This window comes from Colobus angolensis, unplaced genomic scaffold, assembly GCF_000951035.1.
Source record: "Colobus angolensis palliatus isolate OR3802 unplaced genomic scaffold, Cang.pa_1.0 Scaffold345, whole genome shotgun sequence".
Lineage (NCBI taxonomy): Eukaryota > Metazoa > Chordata > Mammalia > Primates > Cercopithecidae > Colobus > Colobus angolensis.
Window position 1 is genome coordinate 331238 of NW_012116766.1, and position 27182 is coordinate 358419.

At 37.1% G+C, this 27182-nt stretch overlaps 1 protein-coding gene across 3 annotated transcripts in view; it reads left to right on the top strand.

Annotated features, from left to right (window-relative positions):
• NDNF (neuron-derived neurotrophic factor) overlaps positions 1 to 18630 on the top strand; it is a 41843-nt gene extending 23213 nt beyond the window's left edge. For all 3 annotated transcript variants that reach the window (XM_011952700.1, XM_011952698.1, XM_011952699.1), the window contains exons 2-4: positions 4790 to 4978; positions 10186 to 10310; positions 12391 to 18630. In XM_011952700.1, the coding sequence (XP_011808090.1) occupies positions 4791 to 4978; positions 10186 to 10310; positions 12391 to 13784 (1707 nt within the window). In that variant the 5' untranslated portion in view covers position 4790 and the 3' untranslated portion in view covers positions 13785 to 18630. The remainder of the gene's footprint in view (positions 1 to 4789; positions 4979 to 10185; positions 10311 to 12390) is intronic.
• Positions 18631 to 27182: the final 8552 nt, after the last annotated feature.

Sequence of the window (27182 nt, forward strand, 5' to 3'; positions counted from 1 at the left end):
AAAGTTATGCCATTAGAGGGCACTTTTGTAATTTTAGAAAAAAAGTCTGTTCTTATAAAGCAATTTAAGGCTTATGCTTAAGAAGAATGAATTTTCATTGTCTATTCTAAATGACTAGTTCTTAAACTGTGTATCTGAGAGAGAACATTTTATTGGGAGGGAAAAATGTGTAAAATCTTAAAACCACCATGTGAATAATTGTTATCAGTAAATGTAAGTTGTAAAAATATATACAATGTATCTGCACCGTCATTTTTTTGATTAGCTATATTCTGTGCTGCTTTTAAATACATTTTAACTTCTGCCTGTAACCTCACCAAATCGAGCAAGCCATCAATGCTCCCTAATATTTAAATTTTTCCCCAACAGTAGTTGCATGTTATTAGATAATATTTGTAGAACCAGAATCTGACAGAGTATAAATTTCTGTGTTTAGGGTCCATACTAGTTTTTAAAACTTTTTCGAAAAGTGTGTTTTGCCCATAATTGGTATAGCAATTAAGATGGTTAAAACTGTTTCAGAAAAAAAAAAAATGTGGCCTGATGGAATTTTAGTTTGGGAAATATGATGTTTTTGATAAAGCAAAAGATAAAGTTCAGTCTGTTACCTATTTATTGGTGATCATCTAAATAAAAACATACCTGAACCAATAAAGTAGGCAAACCAGTAAAATAGTTTAATAAATAGAAGCTTAGTATCAAAAACTATGAAAGATTTGAGATTTTAGCCCACTTGCAAGCTAATAAATTAGTCTGTCATAGTTTCATGGATGCTAGAAGAAGGCACGATACTCCTGGGTCAGAGACAAAGGCCTTTATTACTCACAGTGATGTATTACTCAGGCAGAGTATCATTATTTTCTTCCACTGGCTTCCTGACCCCCACTTCACACAGGATGATGCAAAGAGGGCCAGAGGGCACTAGGCCATGTTTGGATTTTATTACAGGAGAGGATTCCTGAATTTAGGGACCTAAAATCTTTTATAATGGGTGATAGCCATGCCTGCTCTTTGCTCCAGAGGCTTTATCTTCCAAGGCTGCTCACTATACAAATATCCTTGAAAAGATAATGTGGTACAAAAGCAGTCAGTACTTCTGCTCCCAAGTACTTCTGCAAAAACAAACGCAGAGATCCATGGAGAATTGCTTCCCAACACTTACTCTGCATAATCCTATAACTTGAATTTGTTTACTAATTTTCATTTGTTAAGTAGCTGAATTGGAGAATATATAATAATCAGATTTACCATATTTTAAGCCACCTATAATAAATAGTTCATGTTTTTTATGTCGGATAGTATTTACTGTATGACCTTACGATCTAAGTCTCACTTTGATCATTTTTAAAATGAGAAAAAAGAATAGTGCCTACATTATAGTGTTGTTGCTAGCATTAGATGAAATAATATATTTAAAGAACTTAGAGGCCGGGCGCGGTGGCTCAAGCCTGTAATCCCAGCACTTTGGGAGGCTGAGACGGGCGGATCACAAGGTCAGGAGATCGAGACCATCCTGGCTAACACGGTGAAACCCCATCTCTACTAAAAAATACAAAAAGCTAGCCGGGCGAGGTGGCGGCGCCTGTAGTCCCAGCTACTCGGGAGGCTGAGGCAGGAGAATGGCGTGAACTCGGGAGGCGGAGCTTGCAGTGAGCTGAGATCCGGCCACTGCACTCCAGCCTGGGCGACAGAGCGAGACTCTGTCTCAAAAAAAAAAAATAAATAAATAAAGAACTTAGAAGAATGCCTGGCATGTGGCATGTACATGACAAAATTTATTAATATTGTTTTTATCTCAGAATTTTTTTTCTTTTTTTGAGACAGAGTCTTGCTGGAGTGCAGTGGCGTGATCTTGGCTCACTACAACCTCTGCTGTCTGGGTTCAAGTGATTCTCCTGTATCAGCCTCCCAAGTAGCTGGGATTACAGGCGCCTGCCACCACACACAGCTAATTTTTGTATTTTTAGTAGAGACGGGGTTTTGCCATGTTGGCCAGGCTGGTCTCAAACTCCTGACCTCGTGATCTACCCACCTTGACCTCCCAAAGTGCTGGGATTACAGGCGTGAGCCACTGCGCCCAGCCAGAATTCATTTTTTATAAGTATCTGATTTAATAAAAGGAGAGTTATTTCTTAGGGCAGTTGAGGATTCAGGGAAAGTTCCTATCAGTCAACACTATTTCTCCAACTCAGGGGCTGACCTAAATATCCCAGATATCCTGGGTCCTTAGGCAGCTGGTCCTGCTAAGTCATACTGTGGCACCGTGGTTGGCAGCTTTGTGGGCAAGCATGGGGCCTAAGGAGGTAAGCCTTGAGTGGCTCTGAGGCAAATATGCCTGTGTATCTTGCTTTCAAGTGCTCTGGTAGCATGTTTGCTATAAGTTTCTAACAAGTACAGAAAGTGAAATTCTAGCTATTTCTAAAGAGATTTTCTTCTTTAGTTGGCCTCGTCTGTTCTCACAAGGCAAGTTTTGGGGATGGTACTACAAAGAGAAATAAACTGGTAGAATTGTATGTGGCATGTCTGTGGTATTTCTAAAGAGAGGCAGCATAGCAAATGTCATTTGGATTTTCTGTTTTTGTTAGCTCCAAACAAAAGAGGAGCAGAGGGGAGGGACAGAGAGCGGTGAGGGAGGTCCCATTCAGGTCAGTCCAGCGCGTCCTTGCTTGGTTAGATTAGATCAACTTAGTCATGATTTTGATCCATCCAGCCATGTTTTGCAGACATAGCCCTTGTCTACTGTTAGCAACTCTCATGAGCTCCCACTGACATCCCCAAGTTCTTTTGGATTTCTCCTTGACAATCATCTGGATTACTTCATGCAACTTAAGAAGGCCTGGTCTTACTCTTAAACTGCCAGCTTGTTAGGAAGAGAAGTTTATTTCAGTCACAGAAGCATTGCTCATTAGAGATCACCCATCCAAAATCTTCAAAAAACTGAGGTCCGGAGTGGCTAGGTGAATTGCCTAAGATCACACATCTAGTTAGGAACTGAAACTAAACATCAAGTTTCTTAGCTCTCAGTTGAATTTTCTTACACTTGCAATACAATTAAGAAATAAGAGTGGGAAGGAAAAGCCTCATAATAAGTTATTATGGCTTTCTGGAGAGTTATTACAGAGGATGAACATTGGGCTCTGCAGTCAGATCCACCTGTATTTATATCCTTTCTCTGCTTACATAATGGAGGTTTATTTTTGCATAGGATAGCAGCTACTTCACAGGCTTATTGTGAGGACTAAAAGTTGTAATGCAGCTCGTGAACTTAGCACAGTGCTTTGCACATAGTAGCTGTAAATCACAGCAGATATTTTGTATGGAAAACCGCAGAACACAGAGCAGAAAAGAATATTTGGAAAAAAGTAAAATGCTTTTTGCACAAGCTCACTGTGAAAAATCCACCTCTCATGTCCACACTGTAAAAAGGAGAATGTTTATTTTTTTCAAACTATATATTTTTGCGATCTGAATCTATTTTTGATAGCATCCAAAGAAAAACAAAATGAAAATCAAATGATGTTTTAAGTAGAGATTGATTATAGTAATGTCTATTTAAAAATAAAACTGGCATTCACTTCATCTTGAATTATCACAAACATTTGCTATTTCAAGTACCTCAGTGTAAAAACACTATATTTCTCTAATGCTTTAATTCCCTGATGCGTGTTAAGTCAAAGAGGTAAAGGAAAACAATTATTTACATATTTCTTTCTGTGAGAAAAATAATGTACCAAATGGTCAGAGGAAGCAAAGTTTTTCTCATGACTGTCACGTCAAGGAACTTGCCTACCTGAGGCTTCCTGTTGGGAACATCAAGACATGTGGAAGACAGTGTCTTTGACAACACCCCTACAACAATGTGCAGTAGAGAATGATCCATCATTACTTAGAGGATCTTTGATGAAAGTCAGTGACAAATGCCAAAACGTAACTTAGTGAAAGTACTCTGCTGGAAGTTAAGACAAATGTTCTAAATATACACCTTTCTGACTTGATGTGTGAGTGGGGGTTCAAGCCCATTTTCTGAAACGATAGAGGTGTATATGTCAACGTTGTGTTGAAGACTCTGGTACCTGATAACAACTAGACATCAACAAATAACTCATCTTGTGATTCTGGATAAATTGCTTAATTTGTGAGAGAGATGAACTTTATGATTTATAAATCCCTGACTTAAGAAAATTTGATCTTGGAAAAAGCATAATACTATATAGAGAGTTATATATGTATAATCCCTAGTCAGATTTTAGGGAAGAATAAAAATAATTGAGCAGTGATGATTTTCTTGTTCTCAAAGAGTCTCTGACTTATGTTGAATGTAATAGTTCAATCATATCAGCAATTAGCAACTTGACTGCTGAGCAGTGATACCAGCCAACCATTGGTTTAACTTTTATAATACTTCGAAGAACTGACCTTAAGAGATTATTTTCATACAAGCTTTGAGACATTGATACAATGTTATCTACAATGTCCATATAGGCTTCTGCTGTAATGAAGTGAGGATTTTCTCTCTGAATACCCAGAGAAGTTAATGCAGCAAGAGTCTTTTCATTTCAAAATCTTTTTAATGTCTGAAACTCTAGTGAATTTATTCTCAACATCATGAAATCATTTGAAGAAAAAATGTAGTAAAGTTGCCTTCAAGATCATGTGCATGTATCAATAATACGTGATGCGTCCCTAAATTTCCATCAAAGCTAAAATAGTGTTAACCCTTTAGAAAGTCTGAGACTTGCCCGAGTGTCTGCCTGCAAAACTAATAAAGCAGTCATTTCTGTTGCCTCAGGATGGTGCTGCTCCACTGGTGTCTGCTGTGGCTTCTGTTTCCACTCAGCTCAAGGACCCAGAAGTTACCCACCCGGGATGAGGAACTTTTTCAGATGCAGATCCGGGACAAGGCATTTTTTCATGATTCGTCAGTAATTCCAGATGGAGCTGAAATTAGCAGTTATCTCTTTAGAGATACACCTAAAAGGTACTCTCCCTGCAGTAATTTCTTTATTAAAAAGCTCACAAAGGATGCCTCCAAAAAAGAAAGTAACCTTTAGACCTAGTTTAGGTCATTTACATATCACCCTATGAATAGCATTACCGATTTTCTGTAAGCAAGGGGGAAAATGGTGCTGCAACTTCTCATTATGAAATAAAGGCTGTTTGATTCTTGCTGATTGTCATCTCCTTTTGGGTGGAGTAGGCAATGCTTGCATTTCTTATATTTTGGAATGATTATTTTCTTCTTTTCAGTACAGTAGGATATTTCTAAGAAGGATTCTGTAGGATTAAAATGAAATCAATTTTCATGAATATGTATAATTCTTCAAGAATTTGCATTAAGTTTTGTTTCTGTTTTTGAGACAAGGTCTCTGTTGCCCAGGTTGGAGTGCAGTAGCATGATCATGGGTCACTGTAGGCTCAACATTCCGGGATGAATCAATCCTCTCACCTCAGCCTCATGAGTAGCTGGGACTGTAGGTGTATGCCACCTTGCCCCGCAAATTTTTAAAATTTTTAGTAGAGATGGGGATCTCACTATGTTGCCCAAGCTGGTCTCTAACTCCGGAGCTCAAGTGATCCTCCTGCCTCAGCATCCCAAAGTGTTGGGATTACCGGTGTGAGACACCACACTTAATGCATTATGTTTTAGGAGTATAATATTTCTTCAACAACTATTATCAGATTCTGAGAGAATCAAACTAAACAGTCATAAAAACTGATACTGTTTATTTACCTTTACTCCAACATCAACAAATTGGGCTCACATGAAGTTTCTAAATATTTTGACCTTTAAAAAAATATATAAATAATATGTTATAAATTAATTACATTTAAAATTACCTACTTTGTAGTGCTCAAACTCTTTTCTCCCTTTATAAGTTTAGAACACACAGTTAATATTTGGATAATTATATTTCAAAACCAGTTTTTCCTTCTAACCTGGGATACAGTGACATGCCAAAGGATTAAACTGTAACATTAATAACCCATTTTCTAGAGATTGAGGTATATCAGATCATTAGTCATCTTTTCAGTTTTCATTAACAGTAATCATGGAAGGTGGTGGTCTGAACCCCTTACACTTAATGGCCCAGTCGTATCTCCATCTGGTTAGTCAAAATACATTAACTAGAGCAAACTATTGTTTGGATATCATTTTGGCACTGCTCGAGTGAAATTATTTGTTTGCATGACCACATCAGACTAGTAACTGACTTGTCAGTAACATATAAAATAATTTTGAATCTTTAAATGACATTCATGAGAGTAAAGGCAGAAAAGGAAATGATTATATTGAAGGAACCTACTGTCTTGGTCCTGACTAAAATTGAGTCTGTGAAAACAGTAAAAGGCATACAAAGCAGTCCTCATACTTCTAGTTATTCTTAACTATTAACTGAGTTCTTGCGAACACGTTTGGCTTTTCATATTATTTTGTCCTTTGAAATTTACGTGTGAGTGAAATCAAATAAAAAATTTCCTGTAGAAATTACTTTCATTTCCCAAATGCTCTTGTGTACTGCCTTCTTTGCAGTATACTTTAAATACAGCATTCCACATTATGTAATCAAATCACTTAATTAAATAGTTCATCTTGTTTAGTCTTCCAGTTTCTTAAAAATAAGTTGCCTTTAAGAGTTGTTTTAGAGATTACACTTCTGAAGAAAAGCTCCATGTTTTTTATTATGACACATTATAAAACATTTTCTATTTTTATTTCTTTCTTTTATTCATTATTTTTATCTTTTTTCCACCAATAGTTATTGAGGCCCTTGGTATCCACAATATGAAAAAATGTTAACATAAAAGCGGACTTATACTAATAAAGAATTATAGCCACAAGTAGAAACTTCATTTCTAGGTGTGAAATACGCAGTGATAAGCACACATAGATGTTGTTGATATTCCAAATAATAAAAGAAATTCCAGATAAAGTTTCACAGCAGTAAACTTAAAAAGACAACAAATGCAGTAATTATTCTTATGTTTGTACGTAAATTCCAAAGGCTAAATGGCTCGTGGTGTGATTATCCCTCAGCTTTGGCACTATAATGTGGGGCTGTGTTTCCTTAGTTACTATGTTTCTGTGTCCCTCACTAGCCAGTAAATATCTCCAACATGTAGATTTCATCCTGTCATCTCTGATTGTCACTCTCTTGTACAGTTGCTTTGTGCAACTGTAGAATTGTGCAACCATCAAATTGTTAAGTATATTCAAATTATCATTTATTCCTAATCTAAGTGCTTCCATATGAAAATGTTGACTTAAGAGGGACTCCCTGCTGCTTTGTATGCATAATGATTATCTTGTGGAATGCAAGCATTGTTTTATTTGTAATTGGTCACCTATGACCTATGTTTAAGTTACTAAGACACAGTTTGGGAAATAAACTACTTCCTTGTGTGAAATGAGAACAGAAGGTAATAGACAAACTTGGACATTGTTTTCTTCTGTGGCGTTGGGTTAGCTCTGCTATTCACATAAAACCTAAAATCAAACAAGAAGTTTTGAACACTCTTTTACTCACATGATGCCAATCTAGTTATATTGTTGTATCTATTTCTTTGTAATATAGATAGGTTCAATTGTGTTTATGTGGTTAATAACCCCATGCAATCTAGCCAAAGAGACAAAATTCTACTCACAAAAAGTAGACTGCATTAAAAATTAAGCCTTCCAACACTCTGTTCAGGAATGCTTATGGTACATTAAACTTTCCAGACAGTAAACAATTCAATCATCTATTTTGTCTAGATGATGGTTTAACTTTACTGTATGATGAATAAGTTGCTTTTGCATTTATAGGGTCTTCACTTTATTTGTCTGCCCACTGCCCCCCGGCCATTCTCCATCTCCAAAAGCATCTTGGAATGGTGGCGGTGGAGAGGGGAAGTACTTATATTTCAGTTCAGATTCTATGTCTTCAGATAGAAGCAGACTCTAGGTACGTGAACCAGGCTAGAACAAGAAGTGTGGTGTTAGGATTCTTAGGTTTTATTTACTCATTTAGTAATTCAGATATTTTAAAATGTTGATCAAGTACATACATGCAAAAATCTGTGCTAATTGCTAGGAACGCAAAGGTGTGATAAATGAACCCTAACAGGGCCCTTGTGAGGAAAATGACATTAATCAAATAATAATACAATTATATAGTCACAAGTAACAATAAGTGCCCGCAAGTAAAAAGTATAGGACATTCTGAGAATACATACGAGGACCTGATCCAGAGTGAGCTGGAAAAAGCATCCCTGAAGAAATAACTTTAAATGTGAGTATGAGTCACAAACCTCTGTAGTGACAGGGCCTCTGCCTACCTCACCTGTCTCTTGTCCTGTCACTACCCATTTAACTCTCTGTGCTCAAACCTCAAAGGACTTCTCTAGTTTCTGAACCCTACCCACCCTACCATCTATGGGATGTGGTTTTCTCTGCCTGAAAAGAACTCCTTTGCCCCAACTCACATTTAAAGTCATTTCTTCAGGGATGCTTTTTCTTTAGTCTCAAAGACTTCTCAAGGAATGTTTGTTGGATGAATTAATGAGTAGTTTCCCATACATCCACTTTCACCAACTCCAAATCAAAAACTGCGGCAAGAGGAATCTCCTAAAACAGCAAATGTACTATGTGATTTCCAGCTTAGAGTCCTATCGGAGCTTTAGATTTTAGCTTTGGGGAAAAATTCCTTAATTGTATGAGCCTGGATGAGATAGCACAGGGAGTGAGCATAGGTGGAAAAGAGATGTTCAAGCACAGTCCTGTGGTTCCCTCCCGACATTAGAGTTCAGGGAGGTGAGAAGGAACCAGCAGAGGAGACGGCTATGGTCGGAGGCTCGATGGTCAGTGTTGGTCAGGGTTATGGAGAGAATAGGAAGGCAAGAGATATCCAGGAGGTTCCGTCCACAGGAGGCAAAGCCTGTTTCTCTCTGCATGGAATCAGTGAGCAACTCTGGGCTTGCTAGAACCGAAACCACTGTTTCCTCATTGGCAAGATTATAGGTTTTGAAAGATAATTAAATGAAACTGTGTTAAGTCATTTGGAGTAAGAATATATGGTATTTCTATAGTTAAGCAATATTTTTATTCTTTTTAAGGCATTACAATAAAGGCTCAGGGGAAAGCACAGAGTAGAATATTTGATTTTTTTAAATTTTGTTTTAAAATCATTAACTTATTTAATTCAACAGAAAACTTGTGATAGAGGAATGTGTCTTTCTACTGACGGACACAGTGCTCTTTACTTTTTAAAAGTATTTCTCAAATGGTGATTAGATAATGCCATTCAAAAAGATATGAAATGGGCCAGGCATGGTGCCTCATACTTGTAATCCCAGTGCTTTGGGAGGCTGAGACAGGAGGATCACTGGAGGCCAAGAATTTGAGACCAGTCAGAGCACCATAGTGAGACTCCCATCTGTACAAAAAATTTAAAAATTAGCCAGATATAGTGGCACATGCCTGTAGACCCAGCTACTCAGGAAACTGAGGTGGGAGGATCATTTGAGCCCAGGAGTTTGAGGCTGCAGGGAGCTATGACCACGCCACTGCACTCCTTCCTGGGAGACAGTGCAAGCCTGTCTCAAAACAAACAAATAAAAAGATATGAAATAGTAAAGCTGTGAATAAAAGTCACTAATGTAAAAATGTGAATACAGCGTTATAGTGCCAGAGACAAACATACATTTTAGGACTAGGTTGCTGTGAAAATGATCTTTTGAAATAGTTGCAATTGTGTCAGAGTGCCCTCAAGGTAATGTACAAATTTATCACCAAATGTATGCAAAGCATAGCACCTTTAGGGCATCAAACCTGGAAATTTTCTTGGTTGTGATTCATTTTGGAATGGCAGGGCATGTGTCAAATAATACCAGACAACAGGTAAGTGTTGATTTTTAACTCAAAATACTTTGGGTTCAGTGTCTTTTATTTCACACTGTATTTGTTGATGATAAATCTGGTTGCAGATCCTTGAGGCTGCTGGACTTCCGCAGTTAATGCCGTGTCAGTTTTTGTGTCAAATAGCCAAGTTTATTTTCTGGTAAGAGAAAATACAGTGACATTTTATGGAAATTTTATAAAATTTGTAAAATGAAAACAAAATTAAAGCCAAATTATTTCTCTGGTAAGTCTTGATTATAAATGTTAGAAAGAGCTACCACGGTCTAAACTGGTCCACTTTCCCACAGGTATTTCTTTGTGGTTGAAGAAGACAATACTCCATTATCAGTCACAGTGACGCCCTGTGACGCACCTTTGGAGTGGAAGCTGAGCCTTCAGGAGCTTCCGGAGGACACAAGTGGGGAAGGCTCAGGTAAGCAGCGGATAGATCTGCCCCTGGACCTTTGAATGGATGGTTTTAAGGCTTGTGAAACATACAAACTTCTGTGTGTTAGTAAGAAAAAGCAGCATGGGTGCACAGGTGAAGCTGAAGGTATGAGACAGAGATAAGGGAAGTATCTTATCTGGGAGGGTGGCATCAGATGACATTGATCCTGACAAAAGGTTAGGAGAGACAGGTACGGGGACTGATGGCTTGAGGAGAAGGGGAGAGGTTTGGACTAGCCTCTATGGCTGTGGTTTGCAATCTTGCCTAAACATCCTAATCACATATAAGGCTTTAAAAACTGCTGATTTAATTGCCACGGGGTGAGGTCCAAACTTTGGGATTGTTAGCCCCACCCTCCAGGTGATTCTAATATACAGCCAAAGTTAAGAACCTCTGATCTCCAGGGAATAAGAGATGGCGACAGAGAAGCAGAGAGGCATTTAGTAGCAGTTAAAGGCCAAGATGAAAACAAAGTTAGTAGGATGAGTGGGCTAAGCATTTAAAGAAGACAGATGATGGAGAGCAAATAAGAAGATAAGAGAGAAATGAGAAGAGTCTGTACGGCGCCCTGAAAGCTCTTTAAGGGCATCATAGGTTAAAGGTGAAGGCTTGACAATGGTGCCCTACAAAAGACCATATATATAATCTATATATATACACACACACATATATACATAGCTAGCTATAGTAGTTACAAAGAGGAGCAAACATCACAATTAGGAAAATTATGGAAGTGTGTTTGGGAAGTAAAGGGACCAAGATACAGAAAACGCATCTTGATGGGCCTGTTTTTCTGGGACAGGGTCTCGCTCTGTCGCTTAGGAGTGCGGTGGTGTAATCTCGGCTCACTGCAACCTCCATCTCCTGGGCTTAAGCAATTCTCCTGCCTCAGCCTCCCAAGTAGCTGGGACCACAGGTGCATGCCGCTATGCCCAGATAATTTTTTTTTTGTAAAGACAGGGTTTCACTGTGTTACCTAGGCCGGTCTCAACTCCTGAGCTCAAGCGATTCGCCCACCTCGGCCTCCCAAAGTGCTGATTATGGCGTGAGCCACTGCACCTGGCCAAATCTTGATGTTAACATATCTGTTTGATGATTGTGTTTAGGAATATGGAATTCTGTATAGCTCACTTTCAACCTGCAGTGATAAACTGGGAAAGGTTTCTTTTCACTGTAGCTACCCAGTCATTCACCAAGCCCTGGAAACTTATCTGTACACTGGTATCTGTGTGGTATCTGCTACTTACAGTAACAGAATATGGAAAAATTAGTTTAGTTTTAACACTATTCCTATGTTATTCCTGGGTACATGTTCTATACGTTGAACCTTAAACACTCTTTTTAAAATTTTTATCTTATTTTATTTTATTTTGAGACAGGGTCTTGCTCTGTTGCCCAGGCTGGAGCATAGTGGTGCAATCATAGCTCACGGCAGCCCTGAACTCCAGGGCGTAAGCAATCCTCCTGCCTCAGCCTCCCAAGTAGCTGGGACTACAAGCATGTGCCACTATGCCCAGCTAATTTTTGTATCTTTATTTTTTGTAGAGACAGGGTTTCTGTTTGTTGTCCAGGTTCAGCTTCAAGTAATCTTAGAGCCTCAGCATCCCAAAGTGCTAGGATAACAGGCATGAGCCATGACACCTGGCCAAACATTCTTACTGGTACTTTATATTCTGTATTTTAATCAGATTGTCTAGTCCTTCTAACAGTAGTGAAATTAGCAAAATGGCCATCCAAATGCAAGCTGATACATTTCTTTTGGTAAGCAGATTGACAGTCAGGATTCATAATATCTCAAAAGTTTATAGTCTCTGACCTGAAATTTTTACTAATTGGATTCTGCTCTGAAGAAATAATTTAAATTCAGAAAAGCCTTACACATATATAAGAGCATGATGTATAATGGTCAAAATAAATATTATCTTGAATACATTTATAAATATTTTTACTTATGAACATGTACTATTTTCATAATGGAGAAGAAATAAGATAAAAGGATAACTTAAGGCTGGCAAGCCACAGTGTATGCCCTGACAGTAGCCTGTGCTTCTTATGTGTCTTCTAGGTGATCTGGAACCTCTTGAGCAGCAGAAGCAGCAGATCATTAATGAGGAAGGCGCTGAGTTATTCTCCTACAAAGGCAATGATGTTGAGTATTTTATATCTTCTAGTTCCCCATCCGGTTTATATCAGTTGGATCTTCTTTCAACAGAGAAAGACACACATTTCAAAGTATATGCCACCACAACTCCAGAATCTGATCAGCCATACCCTGAGTTACCCTATGACCCCAGAGTAGATGTGACCTCACTGGGGTGCACCACGGTCACTTTGGCCTGGAAACCAAGCCCCACTGCCTCTTTGCTGAAACAACCCATTCAGTATTGCGTGGTCATCAACAAAGAACACAATTTCAAAAGTTTCTGTGCAGTAGAAGCAAAACTGAGTGCAGATGATGCTTTCATGATGGCACCGAAACCTGGTCTGGACTTCAGCCCCTTTGACTTTGCCCACTTTGGATTTCCTTCAGATAATTCAGGTAAAGAACGCAGTTTCCAAGCAAAGCCTTCTCCAAAACTGGGGCGTCATGTCTACTCCAGGCCCAAGGTTGACATTCAGAAAATCTGCATAGGAAACAAGAACATCTTCACCGTCTCTGATCTGAAACCCGACACGCAGTACTACTTTGATGTATTTGTGGTCAACATCAACAGCAACATGAGCACCGCTTACGTAGGTACCTTTGCCAGGACCAAGGAAGAAGCCAAACAGAAGACAGTTGAGCTAAAAGATGGGAAGGTAACAGATGTATTTGTTAAAAGGAAGGGAGCAAAGTTTCTACGGTTTGCTCCAATGTCTTCTCACCAAAAAGTCACCTTCTTTATTCACTCTTGTCTGGATGCTGTCCAAATCCAAGTGAGAAGAGATGGGAAACTTCTTCTGTCTCAGAATGTGGAAGGCATTCAGCAGTTTCAGCTTAGAGGAAAACCTAAAGCAAAATACCTCATTCGACTGAAAGGAAACAAGAAAGGAGCATCTATGTTGAAAATACTAGCTACCACACGGCCTACTAAGCAGTCATTTCCCTCTCTTCCTGAAGACACAAGAATCAAAGCCTTTGACAAGCTCCGTACCTGTTCCTCGGCCACCGTGGCTTGGCTAGGCACTCAGGAAAGGAACAAGTTTTGCATCTACAAAAAAGAAGTGGATGATAACTACAATGAAGACCAGAAGAGAAGAGAGCAAAACCAATGCCTAGGACCACATATAAGGAAGAAGTCAGAAAAGGTCCTCTGTAAATATTTCCACAGTCAAAACCTGCAGAAAGCAGTGACCACAGAAACAATTAAAGGTCTTCAGCCTGGCAAATCTTACCTGCTGGATGTTTATGTCATAGGACATGGGGGGCACTCTGTAAAGTATCAGAGTAAGGTTGTGAAAACTAGAAAGTTCTGTTAGTTACCTTATTATAGAGATATATTATGTAGAACTCCAGGAGGGATATTAAATCACTTTAAGTATAAACTGACTACTCCCACAGCTGAGAGAAGTTGTGACCTGTACTTGTACTATGGAAGGAAGGATATCAACGTGTGTATATTGATGTTTATATAAGTAACTCTTGAAGGAGACTTGCTCTAGCGTGCCCCATGGTACCTAGTGTGTGTCTTATGCCGGTTGGTGTCAAAGATAGAGGACTTCTTAAAGGAACTTGCCATTCCTTGCTTTGACCACTGCATGAACTGCTTCTAAATTATTTTATTACCTACAAATTTAAAATATGCCATTCATTGCACACACCCACAAATGCAAATCATTCCTCTCTATAGATGCTAGGATATATATAAATTATTTTATAAATTCTTGTTTTAAATGTCAGTGTTTCTATGATTGTAAACTATTAAATTCTTTTCCTATTACAGATCTAATCTAAGTATTATTAAGTGAATAGCCCTCTAGTCAGTTATATTGCTATTGTAAATTCTTGTTTGTTGAGTAAACTGTTTAAATACTATATGTATCTCATGTACAAAGTTGACATACATTATATTCGTGTACATAAAATTAAAGATACTAGATTATATACTGTTCGTTTTCCCAAGCAGCTACCTTGGTGTATTCAATTTCTAATCTGTCCTCAAAACTGCACCTTCTGTAGTTTGGCACCAAAACAGACCCATTTTTAGTAACTAAAAAGGGATGCCCCATCTCTCTAAGTTACTATGTCATTAGAAATAGTTATTAAAATTTGTATTTTTGACGTTGAATAGGAGCCAGCTGTTAGGAGAGTTGAGAGAGCTACAGTAGACTTGTTTTAAAAGAATAGGACAAACCAAACACTGACTCGATAAGTATTCAACAAATTGTCCTTAATAACCTAAAACAATCACATTATAAGCATTTATTTTAAGTACAAAATTGAGATATTTCAAGTATTTTCCATCTGTTTGAATATTAGCAGAATAGTTAAATAATTACTTTAACCTCTAGCTGACGCAACTTAACAAACACCAATCAGGACCTTCATTAGTAAGAAGAAAACTAGGAAAGCTGTTGTTTTATAACACTAATGGTCTGCTACTTTTAACTTTGATTTTTCATGGATTTTTAAAAAGTAATTTCGAGTGTAAGAGACAATGTAGGCAAATCATAATAGAAATATTTTATCAGAGACTGTGCACAAAGGGCACTTTTAGATAACTTCATTCTCCACAGGTTCTATACATGAATCATGAGGGGTTATGAGAACATTGGTCTAGGAATCAGAAAAGTCTGGAATTTACCATCACCTAAAGCAATATGACTTTAAGAAAATCTGTTACCTCCCATCATCTCCCTTTCCCATCTGTAACATTAGGTGGTGATAGATTTAGATGAGATGACATTGTTAGATACTTTCTATTGTAAGAGGTGTCTTTGGTGGAATTCTATGATTCTAAAGTACTGTGACTACAAGTGTGGACAGGTATAATCCCTTTACCTCTACTGCCCCCTGCATGCTGACCCTGCCGTTTGTATGGCGGGCATTCAACAGCAACATTCCTGTGGAGTATAGATGGCTATGACCAAGGTAGTGTGCGTAGTGGTCCTTATAAAATGTGCTCTGCTTGCCTTAGGAAAAGATAGTTCCTAAAAACGTTATCATCCAACTCCTCAGTGTTAAGATATCTAAACAAAAGTGACCACATCTGTACCCAACAGTAATGACACCTGAATTTTTTAACAGATAAGGAACAGTACCCCCATGGTTATGTAACCAACCAACTTGGAAGGAGAGACTTTAAAATTGACAGCATCCCAGAGATGCTGTATCCTAAGTTATGAATGTGCTGCCATTGAAGAAAAATAAGCTTTCTCATATTACTCACATATATATATTATTACATAACAATGTGTTAAATGGGACTACAGTGAATCAAAGAGTTGTTGCAGCTTCTGAAGGTGACAGACTTAACTTTCAGATATTGCTTATTGCCTGGGAAACCCTGGGAACCAGGCCAAGTCAATTTAACCAAGCTTTTGCTTTTTAGCCAGCTGTGATGGTGGTTTCTACATAGTCTGGATAAATCTAAGAATTCTTTCATGGCCCCAGTGAAATTTGCCTTTTTGAAATTATTAGGAAAATGAAATACACATTGTGAAACTTCTATCACTCCTAAAGAAAGAGGAAAACCTATTAAAAATGAAGCTCTCTTATTTACTAATGCATTTCTATTTCAGGAGCATTTGGCTAAACTGGGGACAAAAAACAAAAACTTGTTCTTAATTAACAAAAGAACTAGAAAGAAGCTCATATGAAAGCACCACCTTGTGTTCAGTGAGCTTCAGGATAGCTCTGTTGACAGCAGGGCATTTAGAGTCCCAAGTATAGTCATGTGTCATTGGGGAGGGAAGAATCTTTGAGGACATTTGGTTTACAATCTTTTATTTTTCAGGTGTAGAAAAGAGATTAAAGATCATAGAAGTCAGAATAAATTTGTAAAAGTTCTCATAGTCAAAACAGCTGAGTAATGGCATTGCCCAGACTCCAAAATCCTGACCAGAATATAAATCACCAATTCTTGGTTTAAAGGGGTTATTTGTGAATCATTTTCCAAAAAAAAGAAGTACACTTTTTGTGTTACTTACCATTTCAAAGAAACTTATTCTTCAAGACCATTTCAGATTTCCTTAGGAATGTATGTGTTACCCATAATCGACCATTTCAAACTTGTAAGAAAAAAATTTTACGGTCATTTTGTTATTTTTAGAGACACAAAGTATTTCTAATCTAGGTTTGCATACACATACAACCTTGAGGCTCTGAAATAATTAGTCAATTGCTTTAATTATAAGCCCTGTTTTTTAAAATCTAAAACTAATAAAAAATCTATGAGAATTATAACAGATTATTTTCTTTGTTAAATTACTTTATAATCAAGTTCTAGATTAAATGTTTAAACATGCATTTAGGGATTAGTGCTGAAAAGCACTTATTTTCATTACTCAGAACACATTTGAAAGATTATGATTTTGATATGACGAAGAGACAAAATGACAAAGATGAACTTCAGAGTTTGAAAAAGGCTTCATGATTCTTAATGGTTTGACTCAATGAAACCACACATGTGTGCATGCACGCACACACCCACATTTTTGTATATATTCAAGGAATCCGTTGTAGCTGAAACCAATCAAGTATCCTTTCCAATATTTTACCAATCCCTTCTAGAGATGATCTAGTTATATCATCTCATTTTACAGATGAGGAAATTGAGGCCCAATTAAGACTAGAATCCAGACTGCCTTACTCACAGTTTAATGTTCACTCAGGACTTCATCTTAAGCACTTCTTCACTATAGAAAGCATGGGACAGCTCACCCAGAGTATACTTCTTTGTCTCTATTCACTGGTTAACTTCAAAACAACACAAAAACAAGCATCTAACTTGGAGGACAATGTCATCTGGAGCATCTCTAGCCACTTCCTTCCCCCACTCTGATATAGTGTGACAGAGATACAATAGGCTGGGAACCTACTTTCTGGCCCTCTCCCTATGAACAAGTAGCGTGACCACTGCCAGACTTTAGCTGGTCTTTATATGTAGTCAGCCAAATGACCTGGGAAGCACCAAGGTGCACTCACAATTGTGTTTCCCCAGAGAGATTTAGCCAGAAAAATAGACAGTCTTTGGGGATTTGGGCCTTTGTTGTTTTGAAAGTGGGAAGTAGGAGAAAGGAGAACAGGGAGAGAAGTGGGGTGTGGAGAGAAGTATAATTTTATCTCATTTCTTTCTCTGAGAGATCTAAGAAGTCAAGAGAAGCAAGAGATCCAGTGTAATTTGATTTTATTAATGTTTGCATTCTGTCCTTCATGTAACCTTATGCTGGAGCATTGTACCTGAATCACCATCCTCTCTGTCAGAATTGCATCTCACTGATGGACATTTTCATTTCCCAGGAGTGGCTGATCATGCATCTGGGCAAGATTTCCTTCATTTCTCTTTACATTCCCCATTCCTGACCTTTGAGAAACAGTCATCAAAGTAGAGAAATAAAGTCTTTTAAAATGCCTTTCCAGATGGACCCTTAGAACTCTTTCAAAGATGTTTGTAAATATTCACTCTAAGTGTAATAGAAATAAAAGGCTGTAGATCTTCATTATGGAAAAAACCCTTAGCTCAAGATTGAATAGCTCAAGGTCTTAGGCACAGTTTCATCTTACACTGTCATTATTTAGATCCCAAAAAAGAGAGGGTGAGATTGGCTATCCCACAGTATAGCGGGGAGGAGGGCAATGCAGGGAAGGACATTGATTCCTAGTAAAAGATCCATTAAAAAACAGAAATAAGAATGAAGTACCAGAATGTAATTTATCATCCCTTTATGCTACAGAGGAGAACTTGCAAGGCAGTGTAAGGTTTCCCTGGAACTTGTTAGAAATGTCGTCTAGACGTTGAACCAGGAACACAATCGAGCAACCTCCCAGGGTATAGCCAGGCCCCAAGCCTCTTCAGAACTGGGCATAATGTTTTGAATTGAAACAGAGGTATAAAACAGAGAGGTCAGAGCAGATCAGTACTGGTTATGGGTGATGAGATCCAGACAGAACAGTCTCGAAAAAAGTAACTCTTACAACGAGGGGGTGTGATGGATGTGTTATTTTGTTTTTTTGAGTGTAGTAGTATTACATCTGAAACTGGTCAGTTTTTAGGTGCAACTTCAAAATGTTGTGTCTCTCTTTTCTTGTAAACACCTGTCAAGATTAATACCCAATCAAATGCCATGACTTGCAAATAAACAAGTATTCATTTCTGGTCTATAATTACCTTTTAGGATAATCCTTTCAACTTTTGTAAATAAGATATAACAGAATAACACCAATAGTTATTTCAAGATAGACTGAAAACCCCAAAATGCCCATATAACTCTGAAAGTAGTGTGTTTCTGAGAAAAATTGTTTATAATAAACAGAACCAAGTATATGAATACATTGCAGACATAGAAGTCTGACTGTTTGTTCTCATCCTTTCCTATAAAATGAACTCAGACCTATTTAAATAGGATTAATATATTAGTTCCTTTCATCATACAGGCCTGATAATTTCCACATTGCCAGACCAACAAACAGTTTTTGGAAGAAGCATGTCACACTCAAGAACCACTGGTAAATGTCTCATAGGCATCTGCATTTGTCCGACCTGGTTTGTGCTCTGTGGGTCCATATGGCTGAAGTAACAAGATTGTGGCTTAACCAATGTCATAGTTATAACGGTAGACATAGATTGCTACATGAGCAATTTGGTAAGAGCAACTGATCTAGTCACAAATATGGCCCATTTCCAATGGTTGAATTTTCATGTATCACAGTAGCTACACTAGTTTTAGCAACATTTGATGTTTCCAGCTCTTCTGGATATGGTAAGAACTTTAAGTGAGAGAGACAAATAAGCATACATATATGTTTTAAATAATCAAAATTCAACCAGTTTTATTATGGTAAAATATAACTTTAAAAACATTTTTAAAGAAATAGCAGACTCTATTTCTATTTTATGGCTATTTTAAAAGAGTAGTATTGAATATCTCATTCCTGCTGAATAAAGCTTGTCATTCTTCAAATAAAGAGGTCAAGCTGTAAATTACAGATTGCGGAATTTTGCCTTCTATTATGCACAGGATCCCAAGTTCTGTTGGGTTGTCCTGGGGTGATCTTCAGGTATGGGAAAAGATGAAAAAGATATGAAAGCAGGGTAAGAATCACAACATTTACATCTAAATTGAATTTTGTGCAAGTTCCATTGACTAATGGCAGAGAGCTGTGCTTCAAATACAGCTGTGGACTGAGCAAACTTGGCTGCTCTAAATACTGAATGCCAGTTCCTTTGCCAATTCCATGGGCAAGCATTCCAGGAGGCCCGAGTTAAAATGTGCAGATAAATACTCAGTTCTGGAGTTTTTTGGTGCCAAAGCATACAGAATACTGACTTTCTGCTATGGAAATCTGGGAAGAAGGGAGCTTCTGTTTTTAATACCTCTGAGGATTTAAAACAGTTCTTAGACTACTTATTACCTTTCATAAAACTCACTCCTACTTTAAAAGTCTCTTGGTAGCTTACCTATATTAAAAAGAGGAAAAGAATTCTTTTTGATTCCACTGAGTTTTCTCTTCTCTATTGAAGTTAAGCAAGCTAATAAGAGGATAGCAGAGGAAAAAGTGCAGAAGTGGGACTTTGGGCATTTTCTTAAACTTCTGTGGACTTGAGCTTTCTCATTTGTAAAATGAGAAGGGTGATGATCTCCTAGATTCCTTTTTGGAGAAGCAGGGAAACTAACAACCTTTAAGCACATACTGAGTGCCAAGCATTTGAAGTACCGTTATTTAATCCTTATAACAACCCTGAGATGAAGACATTATTGTATTCTTATTAAGCAGAGGAGAAACCCAAAGAACAAATAAATTACATAATGTGCTCAAGGTCACAAAGTTAATACAAGATGGAGCTGGAATTTAAACGTAGATACATCTGGTACCAAATGAATGCATTTTTCCACATCCACCTGTATGCTTGTGAGTTCCAGTGCTACTTAGTGAATCTCAGCAGAATAGAATACATGAGGAGTTCCTTACTAAAACTGGGGAAAGTTAAAGTGTATTAAAGCTTGGCCTGCATATTTATAAAAAAGTTTTCTCTGACATAGATACAAATCAAGCATTAGGGACAGAAGACGAATAATTGACAAAGTATTGCTAAGTTGCTGTTATTGTGTAGAACTTTCCCGTTTTAATGGGGACTCATACTACCATAACAACTTTGCTTGGTGTTTCTTTGTGTCTTATAATATGAGTTTGATGTAATGCTTACATATGATACAATGTGTCTTTAATATGATGTTAATAAACCTTTATTTAATGCTTTTGTGTTTTAGCATGTCAAGAATTGTCTATGGTTGTCTTTGTTTTTGTTCCTGCTTTGCCTTTGCACATGTTTGACTTCTGTTATCATTATTTAGCAGCAAATGTTTACTGGGCCTTCATTAGATGCCACATCCTGAGATGAGAGTTATAGACTGAGCTGAGGCATCTCTTTAATCCACATAACAACCTTATGAAGTAGACATTACTATTTTCCACATTTTACTGATGAATAAACCGAGGGTCAGAGAAGTTAAGTAACTTCCCCAATTTCATGCAGCAAATATGGGATGCAGTACTGTGTCCAGTTCAGGGTTTTAGATAATGCCAGTGCAGGAAGGGATGATACTTATTTACTGCCTTTGGGAAAGATCCTCTGACTGCTTTTCGAGGAACTCATTGGCACAAATCTACTTTTAAAATTTGTTAGACTTGTGTTCAGTCTACAAAGCACTTGTTTTGATGGCTCATGAGATACTTACTACTGACATTCTTGTGATTTGCTTTATTACACTTTTGTTTCTATATAAATTTTTCCTCATCTACTTCATAGTGAAAGAGTTCACACAGCCGCTTCCAGAGTCCCAGGCTGAGAGCTAGTGAACTTCATGTCCTGAATGGGAAAGGAGCCAGCTGATGACAAGATTCAGGTAGTGTCATCAGGGCTTGTTTGGTTGGACTCCATCCTGGACAGTGCTAGGGAGGAATGATGGCTGTGTTGATTCTCTGGGTCCTCCTCCAACTTGAAAATATTTTTCTAATTGCTAAAGTAATATTATAGGTATACATAAACTACAAATTATTGAAACACATGACATGAAACTTGAACATTCGCCCTTATTATTTTCCCCAAAGAAAACTATTTTTAACAATTCTACTTGCATTCCAATACTTTTTGTTTCCTGTTAATAAAATATTTATTATCTTTCATTTTTATCAAATATGGAATTATACTGAATACACAGTTTTGCTTTTTTCACTGAATTTGATATTTTGAGTTACATTACCTGCCAACTTGACCTTTAAAAAAAATCAATTCTTCCCAGACATTCTCCAATGATTTGTGAAGGTGTGTGTCTTATGAACACACATATTAAATCATCCTCAAATTTAATGCTGAACCATCACCTACCTCTTCTATATTCACTGTTGCATATGCGCTTCCTCTCCCAACAAGTAACATGTTCTAGAACTTGTCTTCATCTTTAGACTTATCAGTGTCTTTGTGGGGGTGTCTCCCAGACAATATGGGATATCGCTTAGGGGTTCATGGACACATTATTCTAAGAATCAGACAAATACATTTAAATATAAGTTCAAACAAAATGTTCTTAAAGCCCAACTAAGTGTTTTTTGCATTAAAATTTTACTGAATACTGTTTCTGTCTCACACTAATCAAGTTGATATTTGGCAAGTAAAGATGACATTCTGTATAGAAATTTTTCCTGAGTACATGTGACAAAGAGGTTGCGTTAAAAGCAGGTGATCCATCCCGGTGGAGTGGGATCACAAACAAAAATAATAATAATAAAAAATAATAAATTTTAAAAAGCGGGTCATCACCTGGTTTCTCTTTTACTATCTCCTCACAAACCTCTACCCCCCAACCACTTGATCTAATCAAAGCAAGGAACCAAGTATTTTCTTTTTTAAAAAAGTTTATTTTGTTGTGGTAAAAACACCTAACATGAAGTCTACTTAATAAAAAAGTTTAAGTGTATGATACAGTATTGTTGATTATAGGTACAATGTGCATAGCAGATCTCTAGAGCTTACTCATCTTGCTTGACTGAAACTTTATGCCCATAGGTTAGTAACTCCCTATGTCTTCTCCCCTCAGCCTCTGACAATCACCATTCCATTCTTTTTCTTTTTTTCTTTCTTTTTCTTCTTTGTAAGACAGAATCTTGCTCTGTCACTCAAGTGCTGGAGTGCAGTGGTACAATCACAGTTAACTGCAGCCTTAACCTCCCCAGGCTCAGGTGATCCTCCCACCTCAGCCTCCCAAGTGGTTAGGACTACAGGTATGTGCCACCACACCTAGTTAATTTTTGAATTTTTTGTAAAGAGGCAGTTTCCCCATGTTGCCCAGGCTGGTCCCAAACTCCTGACCTCAAACAATCCACCTACCTCAGCCTCTCAAAATGCTGTGATTTACAGGTGTGAGCCACCACACTCAGCCTTCCATACTTTCACTCTATGAATTTGACTATGATAGATACATCATATAAGTGGAATAATGCAGTGTTTGTCTTTCTGCAACTGGATCCTTTCACTCAGCATAATATCCTCAAGTTCCATGCATGTTGTTGCATATTGCAGAATTTACTTCTTTTTTAAGGTTGAATAGTAGTCCAATGTATGTATTTGCCACATTTTATCTATTCATCTGTCAATGGATGTTTAGATTGTTTGCATATCTTAGCTACTGTGAATAGTGCTACAATGAACATGGGAATGCTAATATCTTTTCAGTATCCTGATTTCAATTCTTTGAATAAATATCCAAAAGTGGGATTCCTGGATCATTTGGTAGCTCTATTTTTAATGTTGGGGGAAACTTCCGTGTTGTTTTCCACAGTAGCTTCACCATTTTGCATTCCTACCAATAGTTTTCAGGGGTTTCAATTTCTTCCCATCCTCACCAATATTTGTCTTTTATTTATTTTTTCGTTTAATAATGACCTCCTAACAGGTGTGAGGTGATAATCTTATTGTGGTTGAAATTTGCCTTTCTCTGATAATTAGCTATGTTAAGCATTTTTTTCATAAACTTGTTGGCCATTTGTATGTCTTCTTTGGAGAAATGTCTATTTATGTCCTTAGCCCATTTTTTAAATGTCGTTTTTAATAGACACATAATAATTGGCCATATTTGTGAGGTGTAGTGCAACATTTTGATACATGTATACATTGTGTAATGATAAAATTAGGATATTTAGAATATTCATCACCTCAAACATTTATCATTTTTGGCAAGAACATTCAAAATCCTCTCTTCTAGCTATTTTGTAATATATGATATAACATTGTTAATCATATCATCCTGTTGTGCAACAGAACACCAGAACTTTTCCCTCTTATCTAACTGTAACTTTGTACCCGTTGACTAATCTCTTCCTATCCCGCACTTCCCACTACCTAGTTATTAGTTGTTTCCTACTGAGTTATAGGAGTTTTAAAATATGTTTTGAAGATTAACTGTTTACCAGATACATGATTTACAAATATTTTCTCCCATAGGTTCCATAGAAGCATAGCCGTCTCACTCTGTTGATCATTTCCTTTGCTGTGCAGAAGCTTTTCAGTTCAATATAATCCCAGTTGTTTATTTTTACTTTGTTGCCTGCTCTTTTGGTGTCATAACATGCCCTTTCAAAGTAAATCTTTACATGTATTTCTGAATCACAATTAAATATTCTGAAGGGTTTGATAATTTCTTGGTTGGGTAGCAGGCAGTGGGAAGAGAAAGACTCTTACCTTTTCATCTATTACTGCCAAACAGTTCTGGCATAGGTGAAAAAGATAAACATCTTCAAGCTATCTGGCCACTTTCTCCTTTGCATGCTGCTCTTTGGAATGTTCAGGCAGAAGACTGACACGTGGCAGACACAAAAGAAGATAGAGATGCGGGTTCAGTGTCTCTGCTGTCTGGGAATTAAATGTCACGACAGCTGTCTCTGTGAAGAGCTTGAGCAAAGATACTTTAAAATTTCCATTGCATGCTCATTCCAAATTCTGGTTAAGTGAAGTGACAATAAAAAAGTAAACTGAAACTACTCTCAAGGGATCCACAGAGGACTAAGACTTGAAAAGTATATTTAAGGAGTATATAGTAAAAATTTTTATTGCGTCTGCATTTGAGGTATGATAAAATACACAGTTAATGTTAACATCTGGTTTGTTGTATATGTCCTGATTTTATGTGTATTTACAGGAATGTATGTGTGTTTTATATGAATAAACAGAGGATATAAGGTTATGTATAAAAACTATATATGGCATATATTAACCATTACATACTTAGATTTAGATTTACATACTTAGACTTAGATTTATGTTTTCATGTTCCAGAATGAGAATGCCTTTTAATTTTTAATTTTTCCTTCTCATACTTCCTTTGTCTGTTTTTCTTATAAACGTTATCCTTGCCTCACAAAGCTAATTGGGAGGCATTCCTTCTCTATCTAAGAAAAATTTTGTATAATATTAGGAATTATTGTTTTCTTGAATATTTGAAAAAACAGCTGTGTTTTATCATATGTTATTATCATTTGGGGTGTTATGACTGCTTTATTATTCTACTTCATTACTGATTATATTCTATTCAAGTTTTCTATTTCTTTTTGAGTCAAAACTTTAATTTATATTTTTCTTTAAAATTTGCCATTTGACTTACATTTTCAAATTTATTGCCCTCAAGCTGTTCATAGTATTATGTTATGGTCTTTAAATATTTTACCTATTTATAGCATTGTTTCCTTTATTATGTTTTAAATTGTGTCTTATCATTTTCTTTATTATAATGGTAAAATAAATCTTCCCAAGAGCTTACCTATTGCTGTATTTTTTCAGAAGCAACAGCTTCTAGTTTTGTTAATCTTCTAAACTGTTTCTTTGTCTTATGTTTTGTTGATTTCTAGTCTTATTGTTATTATTGTCTTTCTTCTGCTTTCTTTGCATTTTTACTGTTTTTCTAATTGCCTGAGTTAATCATTTAGCTTACTTATTTTTATGTTTTTACTTCCTAATATATGGTTTTCCAACCCTACATTTCCTTCTGGGTGCCACAATAACATTCCCTTTGAGTATAACTCAAGTAGTGTTCTATTTGTTTTTCTATAAAATGTTTTGTTAGGTGATAAGACATTCATAATTCTCACAATGATTTCTTCTATTATTCAAGAATTGGAGTATTATTTTCTTCTGGTTATTTATATAGACAATTTTATTATGGTCAGAGAAGGTGGTCTGTATACAATTAATTCTATAGGAGTTATAGTTATTAAGATTTGCTTTGTGTCTTATTCACGTTCAATTTGTATAAATGTTTCGTGAGAGCTTGTAAAGAACATGTATTCTCAGACCATTAAGTTTCTACAAAAAAATATGCCCATTCACACAGCTTGTAAATTGTGTGCTTCGAACATTCTATGTCCTGGTCAGGGGCGGTGGCTCATGCCCGTAATCCCAGCACTTTGGGAGGCTGAGGCAGACGGATCACGAGGTCACGAGATCGAGACCAGCCTGACCAACACAGTGAAACTCCGTCTCTACTAAAAATACAAAAATTAGCTGGGCGTGGTGGCGCGTGCCTGTAATCCCAGGTACTCGGGAGGCAGAGGCAGAGGCAGGAGAATTGCTTGAACCCAGGAAGTGGAGGTTGCAGTGAGCTGAGATTTCACCACTGCATTCCAGCCTGGTGATGGAGCAAGACTCCCTCTTAAAAACAAAAAAAATTCTATATCCTTTCTTTTTGGTTTATTTGACACATGATTTCTGAGAATTAAAATTTCCAATAATTGTAGAATTATCAAATATTCCATGTAATATTGTTAGTTTTTGCTGTATATATTATAAAGTTGTGTTGCTATGTGCATATGGGCACAATATTTATAACTTTTCAATGAATTTCCCTTATATCATTAAAGAATAATATTTATACTAAATAGTCATTTCCTTAATCAAGTTTTTTGTCTAATATTTTTATTTCTACCCCAACTTTCTTTAGGTTAGTAGCTGTTTGGTACAGCTTTTATTTTGTCCCTTTGCAAATATGTTTAAATTACATTTCTTTTGAATAGCATAATGGTAAAATACACCCCACCCAAATCTCATCTTGAATTCCCATGTGTTGTGGGAAGGACCTGGTGGGAGGTAATTGAATTATGGGGCAGGTCTTTCTGTGCTGTTCTCCTGATACTGAATGAGTCTCACGAGATCTGGTGGTTTGATAAGGGGAAACCCATTTTGCCTGGCTCTTATTCTCTCTTTGTGTGCTGCCATTCACGTAAGACGTGACTTACTCCTCCTTGCCTTCTGCCATGATTGTGAGGCTTCCCCAGCCATGGGGAACTGTAAATCCAATTAAACCTTTTTCTTCTGTAAATTGCCCAGTCTCAGGTATGTCTTTATCAAAAGTGTGAAAATGGGCTAATACAGTAAATTAGTACCAGTAGAGTGGGGCATTGCTGAAAAGATACACAAAAATGTGGAAGCGACTTTGGAACTGGGTAACAGGCAGAGGTTGGGATGGTTTGGAGGGCTCAGAAGAAGACAGGAAAATGTGGGAAAGTTTGGAACTTCCCAGAGACTTGTTGAATGGCTTTGCTGAAAATGCTGATAGCAATATGGACAATGAAATCCAGATAGAGGTGGTCTCAGATGGAGATGAGGAGCTTGTTGGGAACTGGAGCTAAGGTGACCTTTATTATGTTTTAGCAAAAAGACTGGCAGCATT